General features: G+C 43.9%; 1 protein-coding gene across 1 annotated transcript in view; it reads left to right on the forward strand.

Annotated features, from left to right (window-relative positions):
- Positions 1–4,299: 4,299 nt before the first annotated feature.
- DNAH5 (dynein axonemal heavy chain 5) overlaps positions 4,300–23,419 on the forward strand; it is a 270,172-nt gene continuing 251,052 nt past the window's right edge. The window contains exons 1-2 of the mRNA XM_039217767.1: positions 4,300–4,439; positions 6,121–6,206. Of these exons, the coding sequence (XP_039073698.1) occupies positions 4,300–4,439; positions 6,121–6,206 (226 nt within the window). The remainder of the gene's footprint in view (positions 4,440–6,120; positions 6,207–23,419) is intronic.

The raw sequence follows: 23,419 nt of genomic DNA on the forward strand, positions 1-23,419 counted from the left end.
ACTGTGTCCTGGTGGGGGGCCGCTGATACGCTGCTTAATACATGATTTTCCATCCCCAGCCTGCTGGGCTGCTCAGAATGGACACACACCCTCCTTCCAATGTTTATTCCATAATGAGTGTGTTGTCCACTGGCCCCCCCCGCCCCCCCCAGCCAGGGGACAACCTGAAGTCGTGTCCAGCTTTTGCACCTGGTGGTGATGCTCCAGGTCTCCTGATGGTGCTCACTCTGGTGTGGCCATGATCCAGGCAGGAGTGTCTCTACAGCTGGGGACAAAGTGCTAAATTATTGGTCATTGTCAGCATGGCATGGGGGAGGGGAACAGGCCCGCCGAAACCGAAATAAATGCCCATTCAAAAAATACTGGGAGGAGTAGAGTCTTCATGAAACCACCATGGACTGGCCACTGGTCCGAGCACAAGCCCCCGTGGACAGGCGGAGTGACGGGGATGGCGGGTCCGGGATTCTCGCGGCATCCCGTCGCTGGCTGGCACCGTGAGCTCCTTGCCTGGTCTGATTCTGCCAAGCTCTGCCCACAGGAAGGCAGTCCCTCCTTCACGGCTCTTCTGGGCTGTTCCCTGTTAGGTGCAAGGCTCAAAGGCTATACAGTTTTAACAGGTGAGTGAATTTCCTGTGGTTGTTGGAACAAAGAACCACAAACCCAGTGACGTAAAACAACACAGTTTTATCACCAAACAGTCTGGAGGTTAGGAATCGGACATGGGTCTTGCTGGCATCGGCAGGGGGCATTCCTTTCTGGAGGTGCTAGAGGACACTGCCCCCTGGCCTTTTCCAGCTTCTAGAAGCTGCTCACGTTCCTCGGTTCCTGGCCCTTCCAGGCAGCACTACTTCTCTGATCATTTTTCAGTCATATCTCTTCTGTGCCCCCTCCCCTGCCTATGTCATCCACTTTTTTAAAAAAAAAAAAATTATGTTTACTATTTTTAAGAGAGAGAGAGAGCATAAGCAGGGGAGGCGCAGAGAGAGAAAGAGAGAGAGAGAGAGAGAGAGAGAGAGAATCCCAAGCAGGCTCTGTGCTGTCAGTGGGGAGCCCAATGTGGGGCCTGATCTCATGAATTGTGAAATCATGACCTGAGCTGAGATCAAGAGTCGGATGCTTAAAAGACTGAGCCACCCAGTGCCCCTCAGTTTAAATTTTGAAAAAGTAAATATCAATAGAGTCATGCACACAGATACATGACCCACATGCACACAGGCTTTGGGTTCTTGATCGTTTTTAAGAGTGTAAGGGGTTCCTGAGACATAAAAGTTTGGGAACCACTGCCCCAGCCATTTACCAATGTCAGCCTTCGAGTTTGGATGGGCACCGGCAGCTCGGGGTGTCACCTGGGGGGCCGCACCTGCTCATAAGCTCAGTGGAAGACGAATAAACTCATGGAAAGTGTCCCTGCCTTTTTTGGGAATGGGAGGAGCCTGGGTCTGTCCACCTGGCCCTGAAGTGGGACTGGTGCTGGGGGGGGGGGGGGTTGCATCCGCATTACTGGGAGTCAGGAAAAAATACAGCGTCTTGAGTCCTTTGTAAACTGGTGCTGATTCATGGCTTTGCAGTAGGCTTGAGATTCTGTGTTTATTTGAAACCTCTGAGATAATTCCAGTGCCTGCCAGGTTTAGGAACAATCGATTAAGCTGCCAGATGTGCCCCTTCCCCCCCCCCCTTTTTTTTTTTTGAAAATCAGGAGATAGAGTTGTTAACATAGACCCTCAAAGTCCGAGCAGGTTGGAGTGGGACAAGAGGAAAGAAAAGGGGGCGCCTGGGGGGCTCAGTCGGTTGAGCGTCTGACTTCGGCTCAGGTCATGATCTTGTGGTTCATGGGTTCGAGCCCCGTGTCGGGTCTGTGCTGACAGTCAGCTCAGAGCCTGGAGCCTGCTTCAGATTCTGTGTCTCCCTCTCTCTCTGATCCTCCCCTACTCATGCTATCTCTCTCCCTCTCTCAGAAATAAATAAACCATTAAAAAAATTAAAAAAAAAAAAGGAGGAAAGAAAAGGTAGTGGAGACCAACTCGGGAGTGAGGGACTGACACATAATGGCCCCCGTCCCCTCCTTTACTTGCAAGAGTTGAGAGATCCAGACGCTATCAGACTGATGGAGATGAACATATTTACCTGAAAATAGTTACCGATGAAGGTGGTCGGCAACCGGCTTTCTGTCTGCAGCCACCCAGATCTCCCCACCTGCTGGGCAGGGAAAGCCTCCCTGTGGGAGCTGCCCCATCCACAGGGACTGACAGCAGCAGCCTCACAGGGCACACCCAGGAGGGCAGGAGAGAGAGAGCCAGCGTGCCACTTCTGTCCTGTTTCCAAACCCGAAAACCCACCCATGTCACTCCTCTCCACAGGCAAGAAGGAATGAGGGAGGGGATGAGCCAGGGGCGGGAATCTACCTGAAGCCCCTCCATATGGAAGGCTGAGGTGTGGGGAGTAGCTAACATTCCTCAAACTCTTCTACACATGTTTGTGTGGTCGACTCTGAGCCAGGCATGGTGCTGGGGGCCAGGATGCAATGAACACAATCCTGGCTCCGAAAGCTCATGAGTTTGCTACAGAAATGTGTTTCCTAGACCATGGACGTCCAAATCATCTGGAATTTCACATTAACGTGTGTTTATTGAGCACTTATTTTGAGCCAGATGCGTTCTAGGTACTTGAACATCAAGTCCCTTCCCTCGTTGGCTTCCATTGTAGTGGGTATAGTATGTACTATGTCAGCTGATGATGAGTACTGTGGACAAAAATCAGTGAAGCAAGGGGGCTGGAGAAATCTATGGAGATGGGGTGGTGGGCTTGTTATTTTATATAAAGTGATCAGGAGTTGCCTCAATGAAGGGACATTTGAACAGCATCCTGAAGGACTTGAGAGAAGCATGTGGATATCTGACAAACAGGGCTCCAGGGAACAGGAACATCATATGCAAAGGCCCTGTGGCCTGAGTGTGATTATCATACTCACGGAACAGCTGAGGGAGGTCATATGCCTGGAGGGTAGTGGACAAAAGAGGAAAAGGGGTAGAGGCTGGAGTAAGAGAGGTATGGAGAGATCATGCAGGCCCTGGTAGGATAAACATATTTCGACCTCCGTTTTGAGGGGACAGTTCTGGTTTGTGTGGGAAAGTTGAAGAACTTGGTAGCTGTTGTCGTAATTTGGGGAGTGGAGAGGTAATGGTGGCTTAGGCAGGAGTGCTGGTGTTGGCTGAGCTAAGAAATGGTCAGATTCTGGAGGTTTTCTGCAGCACAGCTGATAGAATTTGATGACTGATTAGAGGTGAGAGGAGGTGTAAGAAAACACAGTCGGGGCCGACTCCACGGGTTTCTGGCTTAGCACCTGGACAGATGAAGCTGCCCTGAGACGGTGAGATTCTGGGAGGAGCATGTTTGGGAGGGTAGTGGGACCTGACCTGTGAAGGGCTGAGTTTGACGCTAGTTGGACATCTGCATGGAGAATGTGTGTGTCCAAAGCTAGAGATCAGAGGAGCAGGAGAGAGGGATCAGGAGGTTCAGTGAGATCATCTAGGGGTGAGCACTAGTGGAAAAGAGAATTGAAGCCTGGGTTCTGAGACAACTTGACCTTCAAAGGTCTTGGGGCTGACAGAAGGAGCCAGTGAGTCAGAGGAGAATCAAGAGCAGGTGTCCTGGGCCACATGAACAAAGTGTTTCAAGAGATGGTGACCAGCTTTGTCAAATACAGCTCAAAGTCAAGGTGAAGACAGAACGTCCCATTGGCTGTAGCCGCACGGAGGCCCCAGTGCCTTTGCTGAGCTGTTTCAGGAGTTGAGAAGCCAAAAGCCATGGGGTGTGTTCACGGGAGAATCATGAATGCCGTGGGAGAGAACGAGGAGGAGCCATTCTCTCGAGGCGTTTTGAGGAGAGGGGAGGTGGCTGGGGTGGGGACTGTGGGATCAAGCTCATTCACCCCCACGTATGTGCTGAGTACTTACCGTTGTCTCAGGAGCGCCAGTTACTCAGAGAATCCTCACCATGGCGCAGCGTAGTTCTAGTCAAGGGAGGCAGCTAACAAGCACGTTTCATTTACACGTTACAAGATGGCTAATTGGGGGGATAAAAGCGGGGGGGGGGGAGAGTAAGGAGCTTCACGTATGTATGGCGGGGAGAGGGGTTGGAGTTTCAACAGCGTGGTTGAGGAAGCCTGATGGTGAAGGTGGTATCTGAGGCAGACCTGCAGGAAGTGTAGACGGTGGACACCATGGGGAAGGACCCCTGCATAGGGGACAGTTGCTTCTGTAACAGCCGCGGGTTGGAGTGTGGCTGGAGGGGCATCGGCTAATGAGGAGGCGGGTCCTAGAGGTAGAGGGGGGCTGGGAGGTTTGTGTAAATGGGGCGGGGGTCTTGGAGACCTTTGCGAAGGTTTTGGCCTTTAGTCTGAGTGACACAGGGAACTTCTGGACGACAGAAGGGTTGGCGGGGTGAGATTATAGGTGTTGGCGCTTGAAACCAGGTTGCATTAGGGCTCCCCAGAGACACAGACCCAGTGGGCTAGATACTGTCTCTATCTATATATCAAGAGAGATTTGTGTTAAGGAATTGGCTCGCACAATTGTAGAGCCTCATGCATCTGGTATCTTCAGGGTAGGCCATATGCCTGGAGGACTCCCCCTCCCCGGGGAGGAGTTGCTGTGCAGCTCAGGACTGAAGACAGTCCGGAGGGACCATTGTCTCTTCCTTGGGGCATTTCCATCTCCAGCTTTTTTCTCTGAGGCCTGCAACTGATGGAATGAGGCCCACCCCCATTATGGAGAGTAATCTGCTTTACTCAAAATCTACTATTTAGTCGTTAATCTTATCTAAGGAATACCATCACAGCAACATCTAGACTAGCGTTTGACCAAATATCTGGGTTCTGTGCCTGGCCGGGTGGACATATAAAATTCATTCTCACCACAGTGTGAAAAGGTGCTGGCTTCTGATACCAAAGCACCTATCTCTCTATGTTCTTATAACCTGGCTGGGAGGCAGGGGCCGTGCATGATACTGTCGTCTCATGAGGATGCTGCTTGGCCCCATGAACATCAAAACTGTACCAGCTGGTCCCCTCAGTTCTCACAGAATCCCCACGGAGCTCAGGTGTGGCTCCGTCCTCAGACCCGAGCCACAGTTTAGGGCATGGATATTATTTGGGAGATTTGTCCTGATCTTCCCTCCTTGGCTCTCTTCTGAGATGCTGTACAGTCTTCCGTGGGTCTTCCTTCTCTATTGACTAAAATAAGGGAAAGAGAAGAAACCCCCCTAAAATCCTTATGTAACTCAACTCTTACGAATCCCCCTTCCTGAGGAATTCCCCATCTTATTTCAGATGTCCAGGGGTGTCCTTATGTGTTTGACTCCCATTCGGCTTGGGTTGGGGCTCAGGATATTTGCCTGAGAGACTCACCATTCCCTCCACCCTTGAGGAAGCCCATGGAGCTGCTAGTCTGGCCGTGAACCAGAGAGGCAGGATGGGAAGAATTTGGCCAGAGCTAGGAAAGAGGGGGGTGGAGGGGGAGCTGTGGAAGTCTGTGTGAGAAGTCCCTCGATAGCCTGGGGGCAGCAGAAGGGAGGGGCTTTTGAGAAACGTTGCTCTGGGTTATAATTCAAACCCCCTTTAATATTCTTGGAGACATGCAGGCAATAATTAGATTTCTTTCTATGGAAATGTAGTTGACGCACAATGTTATATTAGTTTTAGGTGTATAATAATTAGAATTTTTTGAAACCACTTTTGGCTCCATGTACACAGGACTCCATGGGGAGACTGAGCCACGAGGACTCTAGCTTTTGAAGCAGGGTTACAAATGTCTCCTTGATCACGTGTGGTAGAAAAAGTAAGACGGTTTTGCAATCAGACACAGCCTCACCATCTGGCTCGGTGACCTACAGTGAGATGCTTCTCAAAGCTGTAGTTTTCGTCTTCCGTTAGGTGGGGTGAATCACGCCACCCTGTGAGGTTGTTACGGGGATAGAGTGAGACGAGGCATGCAGCGTGGCACACGGGACTTACCCAGAAACGGTTACTAAGCCTTCCCTCAGTCTTTCCATTGTCCTGCCCGGCCCACCGTCTACATGGACCTGAGGAGATTTTCCGCTTCTGCTAATGGGGATCTTCTATAGACCTCTGACTCTTGGCCTGGCGTTTGCTGCTGAGGGGAATGGGGGCTACGGAGGTGCCAGTTATTTGGAACAAAGATGGAAGAACAGTATGTTTCCCGTGCCTTTTGCACAGACATTCCCAGTGAAGCTGGGAACTGGGGAGATGTAGAGGCGAGCCTAAACTGGAAGACCATTCGCTGAATGAGAGGCTGAGACGTTACAGCTCCTCCTGTGTGCTGGAAGTGTTTATTCTTTATTCTTATTATTTTTAATGCTTATGTACTTTTTTTTTGAGAGAGAGAGAGAGAAAGAGACAGAGCACAAGAGGGGGAGGGGCAGGGAGAGAGGGAGACGCAGAATCCAAAGCAGGCTCCAGGCTCTGAGCTGTCAGAACAGAGGCCGACGCAGGGCTCGAACTCAAAGACCAAGATATCATGACCTGAGCTGAAGTTGGACGCTTAACCACTGAGCCTCCCAGGCACCCCTCTCCTTTATCATAATTAATGATTCTTAGAGTTGCTGTTAATGGGCCATCCTATCAAGACTGCTCATGTGACTGACACTTCATAATCAGGTATTTCCAAAATGCCAGTGCCTCCCTCCTTAGCAACAGAATTGCTTGGAGACTAGCTCCACCTTGTGGAGAATCCTAAAAAGAGTGAAATTGGTGTATTGCTAGAGGTTAAGGAATTGAGGCGAAGTAAATTTGAATTTTAATTTTTTTTTTTCAGGAAATGCCTTGAAGTTATATATAATTAGACCATGCATTTTAAGTGAAACTTTCACATATATATTTTTAAAGTTTATTCTCCTTTCTTAGTTATCTCTACATCTAACATGGGGCTCAAACTTGGCGGCCCTGAGATCAAGAGTCACGTGCTTTTGCAACTGAGCCAGCCAAGCACCCCTTATAAATATTTTATAAGTGATGAGATCACTTTGTCAGGTGATACTGACTCTGTAATTGTACTACTATCTTAAAAAAAAACAAAATGAGGCACCTCCAGGTGGCTTAGCCTTAATTTCTTCTTGGAAAATGTTATCTATTTATTTATTTATGTTATATGATTTTATTGTTATATATGATAAGTGTACTCTTTAATTCCCATCACCTATTCCACCCATTCCCCCACCCACCTCCTTCCTCTTTGGTAACCATCACTTTGTTCTCTAGAGTTAAGAGTCTGTTTCTTGGTTTGTCTCTCCTTTTCCCTTTACTCATTTGTTTTGCTTCTTAAATTCCACATACGAATGAGGTCATATGGTTATTTGTCTTTCTCTGAATGACGTATTTCTCTTAGCACTATACTCTCTAGCTCTATCCATGTTGTCACAAGTGGCAAGGTTTCATTCTTTTTTAAGATAATAATATTCCATTATATGTATATATACTACATCTTCATCCATTTAGCTATTGATGGACACGCGGGCTGCTTCCCTAGTTTAGTTACTGTAAATAATGCTGCAGTAAACATAGGGCTGCATGTATCCCTTTGAATTAGTGGTTTTGTATTTTTTTGGGGGGTAAATACCTAGTAGTGCTATTACTGGATCATAGGGTAGTTCTAGTTTTAACATTTTGAGGAATCTTCGTACTCTCTCCCACAGTGGCCACACTAGTTTGCATCCCCACCAACAGTGCGTGAGGATTCCTTTTTCTCCACATCCTCGCCAATGCTTGTTGTTTTTTGTGTTTTTGACTTTAGTCATTCTGACAGATGTGAGGTGCTATCTCATTGCGGTTTTGATTTGCATTTCTCTGATGATGAGTGATGTTGAGCATCTTTTCACGTGTCTGTCAGCCATCTGGATGTCTTCTTTGGGGAGTGTCTGTTCATATGTTCTGCCCATTTTTTAAATGGGTTTTGTTTTTTTGGTGTTGAGTTACATCAGTTCTTTATGTATTTTGGATACTAACCCTTTATTGGGTATGTCATTTGCAAATATCTTCTCCCCTTCCACAAATTACTTTTTAGTTTTGCTGATTTTTTCCTTTGCTGTACAGAAGCTTTTTATTTTAATGTAATCCCAGTAATTTATTTTTGCTTTTATTTCCCTTTCCTCAGGAAACATATCTAGAAAAATGTCTCTGTGGCCAATGTCAGAGAAATTACTGCCTGTGCTCTCTTCAGGGTTTTTATGGTTTTAGGTCTCACATTTAGGTGTTTAATCTATTTTGAATTTATTTTTGTGTATGGTTTAAGAAAGTGGTCCAGTTTCATTCTTTTGCATGTAGTTGTCCAGTTTTCCCAACACTATTTATTGAAAACTGTCTTTTCCCCATTGTGTGTTCTTGGCTTCTTTATTGAAGATTAATTGACCATATGATTGTGGGTTTATTTCTGCAGTTTCTGTTCTATTCTCTGGATCTACATGTCCATTTTTACGCCAGGACCATACTGTTTTAACAACTGCCACTTTGTAGTATAATTTGAAATCTGGAATTGTGATACCTCCACTTTTGTTTTTCTTTTTCGAGATTGCTTTAGCTATTTGAGGTCTTTTGTGGTTCCATACAGATTTTAGGATTTTTTTGTACTAGTTCTTATGAAAAATGCTATTGGTTTTTTGATAGGGATTACATTAAATATGTAGATTGCTTTGGGTAATATAAACATTTTAATAACATTTATTCTTCCAGTCTATGAGCATGGAATGTCTTTCCATTTCTTTACATTGTCTTGAGTTTCTTTTATCAGTATCTTATAGTTTTCAGAGTACATCTTTTACCTCTTTGGTTAAGCTTATTCTTAGATATTTTGTTTTGGTGCAATAGTGAATGGGATTTTTTTCTTTAATTAATTAACTAATTCTTTTATTTTTAGAGAGAGAGAGAGTGCATGTGTGTGTGTGTGGGTGTGTGTGTGTGTCTGTGTGAGCGGGGCAGGGGACAGAAGGAGAGAGAGAGAGAGAGAGAGAGAGAGAGAGAGAGAATCACAAGCAGGCTCCATGCTCAGTGTGGAACCCAATGCTGGGCTCCATCCCACCACCTTGGGATCATGACCTGAGCTGAAATCAAGAGTTGGACACTCAACCAAATTAGCCACCCAGGTGCCCTTGGATTGTTTTCTTAATGTCACTTCCTGCTGCTTTATTATTAGTGCATGTGTGTGTGTGTGGGTGTGTGTGTGTGTCTGTGTGAGCGGGGCAGGGGACAGAAGGAGAGAGAGAGAGAGAGAGAGAGAGAGAGAGAGAGAATCACAAGCAGGCTCCATGCTCAGTGTGGAACCCAATGCTGGGCTCCATCCCACCACCTTGGGATCATGACCTGAGCTGAAATCAAGAGTTGGACACTCAACCAAATTAGCCACCCAGGTGCCCTTGGATTGTTTTCTTAATGTCACTTCCTGCTGCTTTATTATTAGTGTATAGAAATGCGACAGATTTCTGTACGTTGATTTTGTATCCTGTGACTGTACTGAATTCATTTATCAGTTTTAGTAGTTTTTTTTTGTGGAGTCTTTAAGGTTTGCTATATAGAGTATCATACCATCTGCACATAGAGCTTTATTTCTTCCTTACCGTTTTGAATGCCTTTTATTTCTGTTTGTTGTCTAATTGCTGTGGCTGGGACTTCCAGTACAATGTTGAATAAAAGTGGTGAGAATGGACATCGTTGTCTTGTTCCTGACCTTCAGGGAAAAGTTCTAGTTTTTCAGCACTGAGTATGATGTTGGCTGTGGATTTTTCGTATAAGACCTTTATTATGTTGAGGTATGTTCCCTCTAAATCTACTTTGCAGAGATTTTTCCCTTTTGTTTGTTTTTTGTTTTTCTCTTTTTTTAAAGTTTATTTTTTATTTCTTATTAAAATCTTTTTTAATGTTTATTTTTATTTATTAAAAAAATTTTTTTAAGTGTTTTATTTATTTCTAGGAGAGAGAGAGAGAGAGACAGCGTGAGCAGGGGAGGGTCAGAGAGAGAGGGAGTCACAGACTCTGAAACAGGCTCCAGGCTCTGAGCTGTCAGAACAGAGCCCAACGCGGGGCTGGAACCCACGAACCACGAGATCATGCCCTAAGAGAAAGTCAGATGCTTAACCGACTAAGCCACCCAGGCGCCACTAATGTTCATTTATTTTTGAGAGAGAGACAGAGACAGAGTGTGATTCGGGAAAGGGTAGAGAGAGAGGGACACAGATCTGAAGCAGGCTCCAGGCTCTGGGATGTCAGCACAGAACCCAATGCAGGGCTCGAACCCAAGGACCGCAACATCATGACCTGAGCCCAAGTCAGACATTTAACCCACTGAGCCACCCAGGTGCCCCTAAAGAAGTTTATTTATTTAAGTACTCTCTATGCCCATTGTGGGGCTCAAACTCACAAATCTGAGATCAACAGGCACATGCTCTTCTCACTGAGCCAGTCAGGCACCCCAGCAGAGGGTTTTTTAATGGATGGGTGTTATAGGTTGTTGAATGCTTTTGCTGCCATCTATTGAAATAATCATTTGGTGCTTATCCTGTTATTGATGTGTTTGCAAATATTATTCAGTTGATTGTTTTGTGACTATTGAACCACCCTTGCCTCCCAGGAATTAGTCCCACTTGACTGTGGTATATGATTGTTTTTAATGTGTTGTTGGGTTCGGTTTGCTAATATTTTGTTGAGGATTTTTGCATCTATATTTATAAGAAATATTGGCCTGTAGTTCACTTTCCTTGTGGTGTCTTCATCTGGTTGTAGTATCAGGGTAGTACTGGCCTCATAGAATGACTTTGGAAGTTTCCCTTTCTCTTCTGTTTTTTTGTTTTGTTTTGTTTTTGTTTTTTGTTTTTTTTTTTTTTGGAATAGTTTGAGAAGAAAAGGTATTAATTCTTCTTTAAATGTTTGGTTGAATTCACCTGTGAAGCCATCTGTTCTCGGACTGCTGTGTTGTGGGAGGTTTGTTTTTTTGTTTTTACTGATTCAATTTCCTTGCTGGTAAACAGTCTGTTCAAATTTTCCATTTCTTCTGCTTCCTTTCATTTGGTAGATTATAGGTTTCTAGGAATTTATCTGCTTCTACTGAGTTGTCCAGTTTGTTGGCATATAGGTTTTCATAACATTTTGTTATAATTGTTTGTATTTCTGTGGTGTTAGTTGTTACTTCTTTTCTTTCATTAGTGATTTTGTTTATTTGGATTCTCTGTCTCTCTCGGAGGAGGAGTCTGGCTAGAGATTTATCGATTTCATTATTTTTTTTCAAAGAACCTGCTCCTGGTTTCATTGATCTGTTCTACTATTTTTTTAGTTTCTGTATCATTTATTTCTACTCTAATCTTTATTGTTTCCTTCTTTTACTGGATTTAGGTTTTGTTTGTTTGTTTTTAGCTCCTTGTGGTTTAAGGTTAGGTTCTTTAGTTGAAATTTTTCTTGATTCTTGAGGTAGGCCTATATTACTGTAAACCTTCTTAGAATCACTCTTGCTGCATCCCAAAGGCTTTGGACCATTGTGTTTTCATTTTTGCTTGTTTGCATGTGCTTTTTACTTTCCTCTTTGATTTCTCGGTTGATTCATTCATTATTTAGTAACATGTTATTTAACCTCCATGTATCTGTGCTTTCTCCAGGTTTTTTGTTTTGTTTTGTTTTGTTTTTTTGTTTTTGTTTTTTGGCTTCTAGTTTTATAGCGATGTGATCAGAAAAGACGTATGGTATGACTGAATTTTTTGAATTGTTGAGACTTATTTTGTAGCTTACTGTGTGATCTATTCTAGAGAATATTCTGTGTGCAATTGAAAAGAATGTGTATTCTGCTATTTTAGAGTGGAATATTCTGAATATACCTGTTAAATCCATTTGGTTCAATGTGTCATTTAAAAAGCCACTGTTTCCTGTTGATTTTCTGTTTGGATGATCTCTCCATCTATGCAACTGGGGTGTTAAAGTCCCCGACTGTTATTGTATGACTATTAATTACTTCCTTTATGTTTGTTATTAACAGTTAAATGTTATAATAAATGAGAGTTAATGTTATTAACTCTCATGTTGGGTGCATAAATATTTACAATTGTTATGTCTTCTTGTTGGATTGTCCAACAAGTGTCCTTCTTTGTCTCTTGTTACAGTCTTTGTTTAAAAGTCTGTTTTGTCTGATAGAAGTATTGCTACCCTGGTTTTCTTTTGACACCTGTCTGCATGATAAATATTCCTTCATCACCTCACATTCAGTCTGCAGGTGTCTTTTGGTCTGAAATGAGTCTTTTGGAGTTTGTTGATTGTTTGTTTTTCCACTATGTTACCCCGTGTCTTTCCAGTGGAGCATTTAGTCTATTAACATTCAAAGTAATTATTGATAGATATGTTTTCATTGCCATTTTGTTACTTGTTTTGTAGTTGTTGCTATAGATTTTCTCTGATCCTTTCTTCTCTTGCTCTCTTTCATGGTTTGTTGGCTTTCGTAAGTATATACTTGGATTCCCGTCTCTTTATTCTTTGCATGTCTATTACTGGTTTTTGATTTGTGGCTACCATTAGGTTTGTACATAATATCTTCTACGTATAGTAGTCTATTTTAAGTTGATAGTTGCTTAAGTTTGAACGCATTCTTTACTCCTTCACCCATGTTTTAGGTATATGGTGTCATATTTTGCATCCTTTTATTTTGTGAATCTCTTGACTGATTTTTATAGGTATACTTACTTTTATTGATTTTGTGTTTCCTACTTTTCTTACTCTTACTTATGGTCTTCTCTTTCCACGTAAGGAGTCTCCTTTCTTGTAGGGCTAGTTTAGTGGTAATGAACGCCTTTAGCTTTTGTTTGTCTGAGAAACTCTTTATCTCTCCTTGTACTCTGAATGATAACCTTGCTGGATAGAATATTCTTGGCTGCAGAATATTCCCTTTCAGCACTTTCAGTGATCATGCTGTTCCCTTCTGGCCGGCAAAGTTTCTGCCAAAAAATCTGATAACCTCATGGAGTTTCCTTTGTTTGTAGCCTTCTTCTCTTACTGCTTTAAAGTTTGTTTATTTATCACTATGTTTTGCCATTTTACTTACTATGTGTCTTAGTGTGGACCTCTTTGGGTTGAATATTTGGGCGGATCTCTGTGCCTCCTGGATCTGCATATCTATTTCCTTCTCCAAATTAGGGAAGTTTTCAGCTATTATTTTTTCAAATAAATTTTCTGCCCCCTTTTTTCTCTCTTCTTGTTCTGAGATCCCTATAACATGAATGTCATTAAGCTTTATGGATTGTGAGTTTACCCTTAATTTCTTGACGAAGCATTATTTTCACAATTCTGATCCATTCCTTATGTCAGCTTTAAGCAGATATAGGACCAAGTGTGCTTATGATTACCTTGGACTTGAGGAAGGATTCCTATAAACTCGAGAGGCTAGGTAAACCATCTAGGGGGAGAGACAAGAAGCAGAGCTCGACAGATGGGAGGGTTTTGAGTTACATAGTCAAAAATTCCTCTATTTTTGTAGAAGTTTAACAATCTTGTGAAATGCAACAGATTGATACATTTACTTTCTCTGGATATGACGAGTCAAGGAAAGGGCTGAAGCAGGATGTAGAGTCACTTCTTACTCAAAAATCTTTTTTTTTTTTTTTTTTAATTTTTTAATGTTTTTTATTTATTTTTAGGAGAGAGAGAGAGACAGCGTGAGCAGGGGAGGGTCAGAGAGAGAGGGAGTCACAGGCTGAAACAGGCTCCAGGCTCTGAGCTGGCAGTCAGCACAGAGCCCGACGCGGGGCTCGAACCCACGAACCGCGAGATCATGACCTAAGCGAAAGTCGGACGCTTAACCGACTAAGCCACCCAGGCGCCCCTTCTTACTCAAAAATCTTAGACCAAGTCTGTACCTTCAAATATGCTGCAAGACCATGAATAAGTTCTTATCCTAGCCAGTTACCACCTGTCTTTATCATTTGGGGGAAAGGACTAGACTCTTCCAGGCATGAGTTTCCCAATCTGTCATCTAAGGAAATTGTAAGATGATCTTGTAAGATTCCATCTTTCAAGCTTTAAGAGTTGGGCCAAACCAGAAGTATTGCTTGATGCATAAGAAGAGAGGCAAAGTGACCTGCCTCCCAAGACACACCAGGTATGGGTTGAGAGAAGTAACTGTGCACAGGTGTAAGTTCACTGAGACTACGACCTCCCTGTTCAAAGAATTTACCTGTGTCTTCAGGACCTACGCCCAAATTTATGACCCGAAGGATCAGAAAACACTGGATTCTTAATGGGAATTTCAGATACTGCGGATACTAGGCATTTCTATTGGACCCAGTGGCAAGCCAGGAGTTTTTTCAAAAGAAGAGTTATTTCCAGAGTGGGCAAGGGGCCTCTGTTATGATTTTTTCTCTGGGTTTCGCAGCATCCCACCTTCCCCAGGAACTTCAGGGTAGGTCAGAAGGTCAGAAAGGCTTGCCCCAGATGGAGCTGTGTCTTGCTCTGGACCACTCACAGCTGGACACCTTGTATATTACTGTGTACATGGCAGGGACAGTACACCCAAATTTAGGATATATTGCCTCTGAAGCCAAAAAAGCTCAACATGAATTAATGCTTCTTCCTAGTTCAAGAAATCCCATTTAGAATAACAGCTGTAATTGGAATCAATCCCCGATTAAGCTTATTTCACATCATTTCAGTGCTTCTCTACCAAGAGCAATTTTGTTCCCCAGAGGACATTTTGCGATGTCTGGAGACACTGTCACAAATGGAGGGGCTGTGCTATTGGAATCTAGTGGCTAGGGGCCAGGGATGCTGCTCAGCATTGCACAAAGCAAGAATTATACATCCCCAGCTATTAGCAGAACCAGGATTGGAGAGCCCTGCTCTGAGATCTTCTGTCTGGAGACAAGTCCTAGCAGAACAAGTGGCTTTAACGGATTTGTGGTCGGGATTGCCATCTGCCTCTGTTGCATCTTTGATGGTGGTGCTGCCTTCTGTTTTCATAGAGAGAAGTTGTTCCAGGAAAAATGGAGGATTCTGCCGTTTGCCGAAGGCATCTCTTGTTACTATACATTTAGGCATTGTGGAAGTGACTGCAGCATGTGTTCACATGTCCACTGGGCCACTGAATGAGTTTATGTATCCGCTGGGTCACTGTGGGATAGATACGGTGCCAAACATCATTTATCACTTACCCCATGCTCCCCCACTTTAACTGGTGGCCCACAGTGCATGCCTTGCTAGCTCAGAGCTGGATTCAGTAATTTCCAAAGATCTGTGACTCTCCTTCCCTCAATGCACAGTTACACTACTCAGTGGCTGCCACCTGCACTTCTGTATTCTTTTTTTTTTTTTTTTTTTTTTGTTTTATTTATTTCTAGGAGAGAGAGAGAAAGACAGCGTGAGCAGGGGAGGGTCAGAGAGAGAGGGAGTCACAGACTGAAACAGGCTCCAGGCTCTGAGCTGGCAGTCAGCACAGAGCCCGACGCGGGGCCCGAACCCACGAACCGCGAGATCATGACCTAAGCGAAAGTCGGACGCTTAACCGACTAAGCCACCCAGGCGCCCCACTTCTGTATTCTTTATGTTACCTGTAATTGGCAATTGCAGGAGACCTTGGGGCTTCTATATCCATGGGGCTTCAACGTCAGCTTCATTCCAGACAACCAAAAATGACAGCTTAAGCAACTGATTTGTCCCCTTGCGCCGTGACTTCCAGTGTCCCAGTGTCTGAAGGCAGTTGGATACAAGTCACATAGCCAAGCTTAGATTCCACGTTCCTGTGGGGAGTGGTTTCCTGAATTCACTTTCGGTACCACTTACTTGGTTGTTGTTCTCAGTTATAGATATTAGTATTCACTTTAGGTGTTTAAAGCACAAGGGACTTTATTGCGGGATATAGCTAACATACTGAATTATTGGAAGTTTTGAATAAAATAAACCCAGGTCGAGCTTCCAATACCACACTGTAGAACTGGACCAGTGTGGGAAATGCGACCTCTCCATGACTCCTGAGCTGCTCTCCTGGTTCTGGCTCCAAGATCTATCATGTCAGGCCGTAATTCGCACTGGCATAGTGGATATTACACACGCTCTATTGCCCCAAAGCTTCGTTTGACTTTTCAGGTCTCATGAAAGTTCATCTGAATGGAAGAACCTACATTACATATAAACTCTAGCTGCAAGGGAGCTGCAGAGGGGTCTGAGAAATGTAGTGTTTAGCTTTCAGGTTACTACAATGCAAAAAGCAAGAAGATGTGATATATACATAATGGAATATTATTCAGCTTGAGGAAGAAGGAAATCCTGCTGTTGACAATACCATGGATGGACCTTGAGGACATGATACTAAATGAGATGAGAGTATACTATCATTCATATGTGGGATCTGAAAAAAAATCCAAACTCAAGAGACAGAGTGCAAAATGGTTACTAGAGGATGGGGAGTTGGGGGCATAGGACAGATGTTGTTTAAGGGGATAAACTTATGAGTAGAGTAAATAAGCCCTGCAGAGTTAATAATAATTAAACTTGCTAGGAGCCTGGAAATGATTTCAAGCGCTAAAAAGAAATGACCATTATGTAATGTGATAGAGGTGCAACATTTGGAATAATGGCAATCATTACCATATGTAGATATATGAAATTAACATGTCGTATACCTTCAATGTACTCAATATTATATGTCGAATGTATTTTGATAAAATGTAAATATAAAAAAAAAAGCCTGAACAAAAATCCAACAAACAAATACTGGAGGTGGATTGACATGGCTGTTGAATGAGCCAGTCTTCAATATCTACTACGGTACGCAAAACAGAATTTTATGTAAGGCTGAAATGAGCAAGCATGTCCTGGTACAGCCATACTAACTACTGCAAGGTTGAGTTCCTTCATTTCACGTGTAAACAAGCCCTGCCTCAGAACCCTCAAGGGCCTCACAGTTGCCCTGGCCACTGTGCCCCTCACTTGGAATCTTTGAATTTTCTCAATTTTCTAATAATTTAAGGATTCATGCCTGCAACAGAGCTATGGGCTGCCATCTTCTCTATTTGTGCGTTTGTGTCCAAGACCCTCAGGGGCCCTACACCTCTGCCTCTTGGATACCTGCTATTTGCTCCCTGCCGTGGGTTTCAGAGGGTTGGTCTGCTCCACCGATCCTCACCAGCTTCTGGGAAGTACTAGTGCTGTCTGCCATAGGGATGCCCTGGTCCCCACAAGCCTCCTGCCTGCCTAAACCAGCTTTCCACGGCTCCTGGGCCATTCATGTGTCTCCTTCTGGCCAAAAGGGCTCAGAAGCGGTGGGGAAACAGCAATGGTAGCACTGGTGCCCCAATGGGCAAATGCCTGGTGCCCTCTGGGCCCACGAAATTGTGGTCGTGCCCTCTTACAGAAATTGTGCTCTCCTTAAGACTTTGGTTATAAGAAAGCTGGGGTACTATACACATAACATTGGCCCAGGCCAACCATGTTCTAAAAGAAGATTCATTTGGGTCCTATAATTAGTATTCTCCTCCCCTTGTCATTTTACAAAGGAGAAAACTGAAGCACAGAGAAGATACTTCATACCAAAGCAGTAGAGGAAGCAGCTCAGCCTCGAAGCTGTCCTTAACCACACGAGTGTGCCATTGCTCCTGGACCCTGAGTGGTTGGGTTTGATTTTAAATATGACATCCCAACAAGCATCCTTGAAGACTTACTTGTTTATTAGTTTCCTAGTGCTGCCGAAACATATGACCATGAACTTGGTGACTTAAAACAACCCAAATTTATTTTCATATTGTCTTGTAAATCGGAAGTCGGAAGTCAGGTTCACTGGGCTAAAATCAGAGCTTTGGCGGGCATTCCTTCTAGAGCCTCTCGGGGTGAATCCATTTCCTTTCCTTTTCCGCCTTCCATAGGTCACTGGCTTTCTTGGCTCGTGGCACCTCTTTGCATCACACTGACATTCCTTCTTCTGTCACATTTGCTTCTTTCTCACTGCCCCTCCTGTCTCCTGCTTCGAAAGCTGACTATGTTGGGCCCCCCTGCAGCACCTAGGATCATCTCTCCCCTTCCCAAATCCTTAATGAATTCACATTTACAGAGTTCCTTTTTCCATGTCAGTTAATATGTCTGCAGATTTGTGGGATTAGGACATGGATGTTTTCAGGGCTTGAATGATAATATTGTTACTGGTGATTTTGAATATGTAAAAATCTCAATACCGTGAGGACCAGGACAGTTTCGAAGGTATCTGCTTTTAGTTCAGTAGAAACTAGATATTCAGTGAATATCCAGCACCATGACACATATAGCTGATAAATTCTCCAAGACTATGCTACCCAGCGACCGTGAAATTAATGGGGGAATTTGTTGGGAGAGATTGATGCATTTGTCCATGTGGACAGTACCTTAGCCTAGGCATGTATTTTAAGCTGACAGGTGTTATAAGATTTTGTTAGTTGGTTCATAACATATACAATTTAGTTTATCTAGAAGATAAAAGGGAATGTGAGAACTGATCTCTATGTGGATTCATATATTATGTTTTGCAGGTGTATAGGTTGTTAAATATTATTAATATCCCCCAACAATAAGTACTTGAAGGGCTCATTCTAGTAGAGGAGATGAGTCATGTGAAGACACAATTACACCGCGTTGTGCTCTATGCAGGGATGGAAGAGGTTGTGATGGAGAGCAGGGAGAGGCATTCGGGGAAGCTTTCCAATGGAGGTGGGTGGGTCTTAGACAAGCTGGAAGCAAAGAATAGGAACTTACCAAGCGGACCAGGTGGAGGGCCTTTTGCACAAAATAGCAATATTGGAAGCCCATAGGGTGTTTTGGACTTTGCGGTATTAATATGGTGGATGGTGTAAAGGGGCGTAAGGGGAGGAGGTTTGGGGTAAGGAGGGAGGAGAAAGCCTGGCGCCCTGAAGCAACACAGGTGGGATCTGGTCAGTTCACAGTATTCACACCATTGTGTGACTACTCTCAGTCCCTCTCCTGCTTGGACTGTGTGCAGCTCTAAACACTGTAAACCATCGCGAAACTCTTAGCTTTTTATTATGCAAAATACCAAGAATACACAAAGGTAGACAGAACTGTCAAATGGAGTCTCCATGTTGGTATCACCCAGCCGAACAGTTACCCACGTTCTCGGACAGTTTGGGAGAATCGTTTTTTATTTATTCTTCTCCATTGTTGTTGTGGCTCAAGGATTTAAAAAAAAAATTTTTTTTAAATGTTTTATTTATTTCTAGGAGAGAGAATCAGCGTGAGCAGGGGAGGGTCAGAGAGAGAGGGAGTCACAGACTGAAACAGGCTCCAGGCTCTGAGCTGGCAGTCAGCACAGAGCCCGACGCGGGGCCCGAACCCACGAACCGCGAGATCATGACCTAAGCGAAAGTCGGACGCTTAACCGACTAAGCCACCCAGGCGCCCCACTTCTGTATTCTTTATGTTACCTGTAATTGGCAATTGCAGGAGACCTTGGGGCTTCTATATCCATGGGGCTTCAACGTCAGCTTCATTCCAGACAACCAAAAATGACAGCTTAAGCAACTGATTTGTCCCCTTGCGCCGTGACTTCCAGTGTCCCAGTGTCTGAAGGCAGTTGGATACAAGTCACATAGCCAAGCTTAGATTCCACGTTCCTGTGGGGAGTGGTTTCCTGAATTCACTTTCGGTACCACTTACTTGGTTGTTGTTCTCAGTTATAGATATTAGTATTCACTTTAGGTGTTTAAAGCACAAGGGACTTTATTGCGGGATATAGCTAACATACTGAATTATTGGAAGTTTTGAATAAAATAAACCCAGGTCGAGCTTCCAATACCACACTGTAGAACTGGACCAGTGTGGGAAATGCGACCTCTCCATGACTCCTGAGCTGCTCTCCTGGTTCTGGCTCCAAGATCTATCATGTCAGGCCGTAATTCGCACTGGCATAGTGGATATTACACACGCTCTATTGCCCCAAAGCTTCGTTTGACTTTTCAGGTCTCATGAAAGTTCATCTGAATGGAAGAACCTACATTACATATAAACTCTAGCTGCAAGGGAGCTGCAGAGGGGTCTGAGAAATGTAGTGTTTAGCTTTCAGGTTACTACAATGCAAAAAGCAAGAAGATGTGATATATACAAAATGGAATATTATTCAGCTTGAGGAAGAAGGAAATCCTGCTGTTGACAATACCATGGATGGACCTTGAGGACATGATACTAAATGAGATGAGAGTATACTATCATTCATATGTGGGATCTGAAAAAAAATCCAAACTCAAGAGACAGAGTGCAAAATGGTTACTAGAGGATGGGGAGTTGGGGGCATAGGACAGATGTTGTTTAAGGGGATAAACTTATGAGTAGAGTAAATAAGCCCTGCAGAGTTAATAATAATTAAACTTGCTAGGAGCCTGGAAATGATTTCAAGCGCTAAAAAGAAATGACCATTATGTAATGTGATAGAGGTGCAACATTTGGAATAATGGCAATCATTACCATATGTAGATATATGAAATTAACATGTCGTATACCTTCAATGTACTCAATATTATATGTCGAATGTATTTTGATAAAATGTAAATATAAAAAAAAAAGCCTGAACAAAAATCCAACAAACAAATACTGGAGGTGGATTGACATGGCTGTTGAATGAGCCAGTCTTCAATATCTACTACGGTACGCAAAACAGAATTTTATGTAAGGCTGAAATGAGCAAGCATGTCCTGGTACAGCCATACTAACTACTGCAAGGTTGAGTTCCTTCATTTCACGTGTAAACAAGCCCTGCCTCAGAACCCTCAAGGGCCTCACAGTTGCCCTGGCCACTGTGCCCCTCACTTGGAATCTTTGAATTTTCTCAATTTTCTAATAATTTAAGGATTCATGCCTGCAACAGAGCTATGGGCTGCCATCTTCTCTATTTGTGCGTTTGTGTCCAAGACCCTCAGGGGCCCTACACCTCTGCCTCTTGGATACCTGCTATTTGCTCCCTGCCGTGGGTTTCAGAGGGTTGGTCTGCTCCACCGATCCTCACCAGCTTCTGGGAAGTACTAGTGCTGTCTGCCATAGGGATGCCCTGGTCCCCACAAGCCTCCTGCCTGCCTAAACCAGCTTTCCACGGCTCCTGGGCCATTCATGTGTCTCCTTCTGGCCAAAAGGGCTCAGAAGCGGTGGGGAAACAGCAATGGTAGCACTGGTGCCCCAATGGGCAAATGCCTGGTGCCCTCTGGGCCCACGAAATTGTGGTCGTGCCCTCTTACAGAAATTGTGCTCTCCTTAAGACTTTGGTTATAAGAAAGCTGGGGTACTATACACATAACATTGGCCCAGGCCAACCATGTTCTAAAAGAAGATTCATTTGGGTCCTATAATTAGTATTCTCCTCCCCTTGTCATTTTACAAAGGAGAAAACTGAAGCACAGAGAAGATACTTCATACCAAAGCAGTAGAGGAAGCAGCTCAGCCTCGAAGCTGTCCTTAACCACACGAGTGTGCCATTGCTCCTGGACCCTGAGTGGTTGGGTTTGATTTTAAATATGACATCCCAACAAGCATCCTTGAAGACTTACTTGTTTATTAGTTTCCTAGTGCTGCCGAAACATATGACCATGAACTTGGTGACTTAAAACAACCCAAATTTATTTTCATATTGTCTTGTAAATCGGAAGTCGGAAGTCAGGTTCACTGGGCTAAAATCAGAGCTTTGGCGGGCATTCCTTCTAGAGCCTCTCGGGGTGAATCCATTTCCTTTCCTTTTCCGCCTTCCATAGGTCACTGGCTTTCTTGGCTCGTGGCACCTCTTTGCATCACACTGACATTCCTTCTTCTGTCACATTTGCTTCTTTCTCACTGCCCCTCCTGTCTCCTGCTTCGAAAGCTGACTATGTTGGGCCCCCCTGCAGCACCTAGGATCATCTCTCCCCTTCCCAAATCCTTAATGAATTCACATTTACAGAGTTCCTTTTTCCATGTCAGTTAATATGTCTGCAGATTTGTGGGATTAGGACATGGATGTTTTCAGGGCTTGAATGATAATATTGTTACTGGTGATTTTGAATATGTAAAAATCTCAATACCGTGAGGACCAGGACAGTTTCGAAGGTATCTGCTTTTAGTTCAGTAGAAACTAGATATTCAGTGAATATCCAGCACCATGACACATATAGCTGATAAATTCTCCAAGACTATGCTACCCAGCGACCGTGAAATTAATGGGGGAATTTGTTGGGAGAGATTGATGCATTTGTCCATGTGGACAGTACCTTAGCCTAGGCATGTATTTTAAGCTGACAGGTGTTATAAGATTTTGTTAGTTGGTTCATAACATATACAATTTAGTTTATCTAGAAGATAAAAGGGAATGTGAGAACTGATCTCTATGTGGATTCATATATTATGTTTTGCAGGTGTATAGGTTGTTAAATATTATTAATATCCCCCAACAATAAGTACTTGAAGGGCTCATTCTAGTAGAGGAGATGAGTCATGTGAAGACACAATTACACCGCGTTGTGCTCTATGCAGGGATGGAAGAGGTTGTGATGGAGAGCAGGGAGAGGCATTCGGGGAAGCTTTCCAATGGAGGTGGGTGGGTCTTAGACAAGCTGGAAGCAAAGAATAGGAACTTACCAAGCGGACCAGGTGGAGGGCCTTTTGCACAAAATAGCAATATTGGAAGCCCATAGGGTGTTTTGGACTTTGCGGTATTAATATGGTGGATGGTGTAAAGGGGCGTAAGGGGAGGAGGTTTGGGGTAAGGAGGGAGGAGAAAGCCTGGCGCCCTGAAGCAACACAGGTGGGATCTGGTCAGTTCACAGTATTCACACCATTGTGTGACTACTCTCAGTCCCTCTCCTGCTTGGACTGTGTGCAGCTCTAAACACTGTAAACCATCGCGAAACTCTTAGCTTTTTATTATGCAAAATACCAAGAATACACAAAGGTAGACAGAACTGTCAAATGGAGTCTCCATGTTGGTATCACCCAGCCGAACAGTTACCCACGTTCTCGGACAGTTTGGGAGAATCGTTTTTTATTTATTCTTCTCCATTGTTGTTGTGGCTCAAGGATTTAAAAAAAAAATTTTTTTTAAATGTTTTATTTATTTCTAGGAGAGAGAATCAGCGTGAGCAGGGGAGGGTCAGAGAGAGAGGGAGTCACAGACTGAAACAGGCTCCAGGCTCTGAGCTGGCAGTCAGCACAGAGCCCGACACGGGGCTCGAACCCACGAACCGCAAGATCATGACCTAAGCGAAAGTCGGAAAGTCGGAGGCTTAACCGACTAAGCCACCCAGGCGCCCCATTCTACACAATTCTTCTTATCTTATACCCTCACACGTGTTTTTCTTGAAAGCATTCCTCAAAAAATCTCTCACATGAAAATCTCAGAATTTCAGTGTGTGTTTCCTGGGAATCCTGATCTGTGACAATTAGAATCTGAAGTTATAC

Source organism: Hyaena hyaena, unplaced genomic scaffold, assembly GCF_003009895.1.
Source record: "Hyaena hyaena isolate Hyena2069 unplaced genomic scaffold, ASM300989v1 scaffold_720, whole genome shotgun sequence".
In the NCBI taxonomy this organism is placed as follows: Eukaryota; Metazoa; Chordata; class Mammalia; order Carnivora; family Hyaenidae; genus Hyaena; species Hyaena hyaena.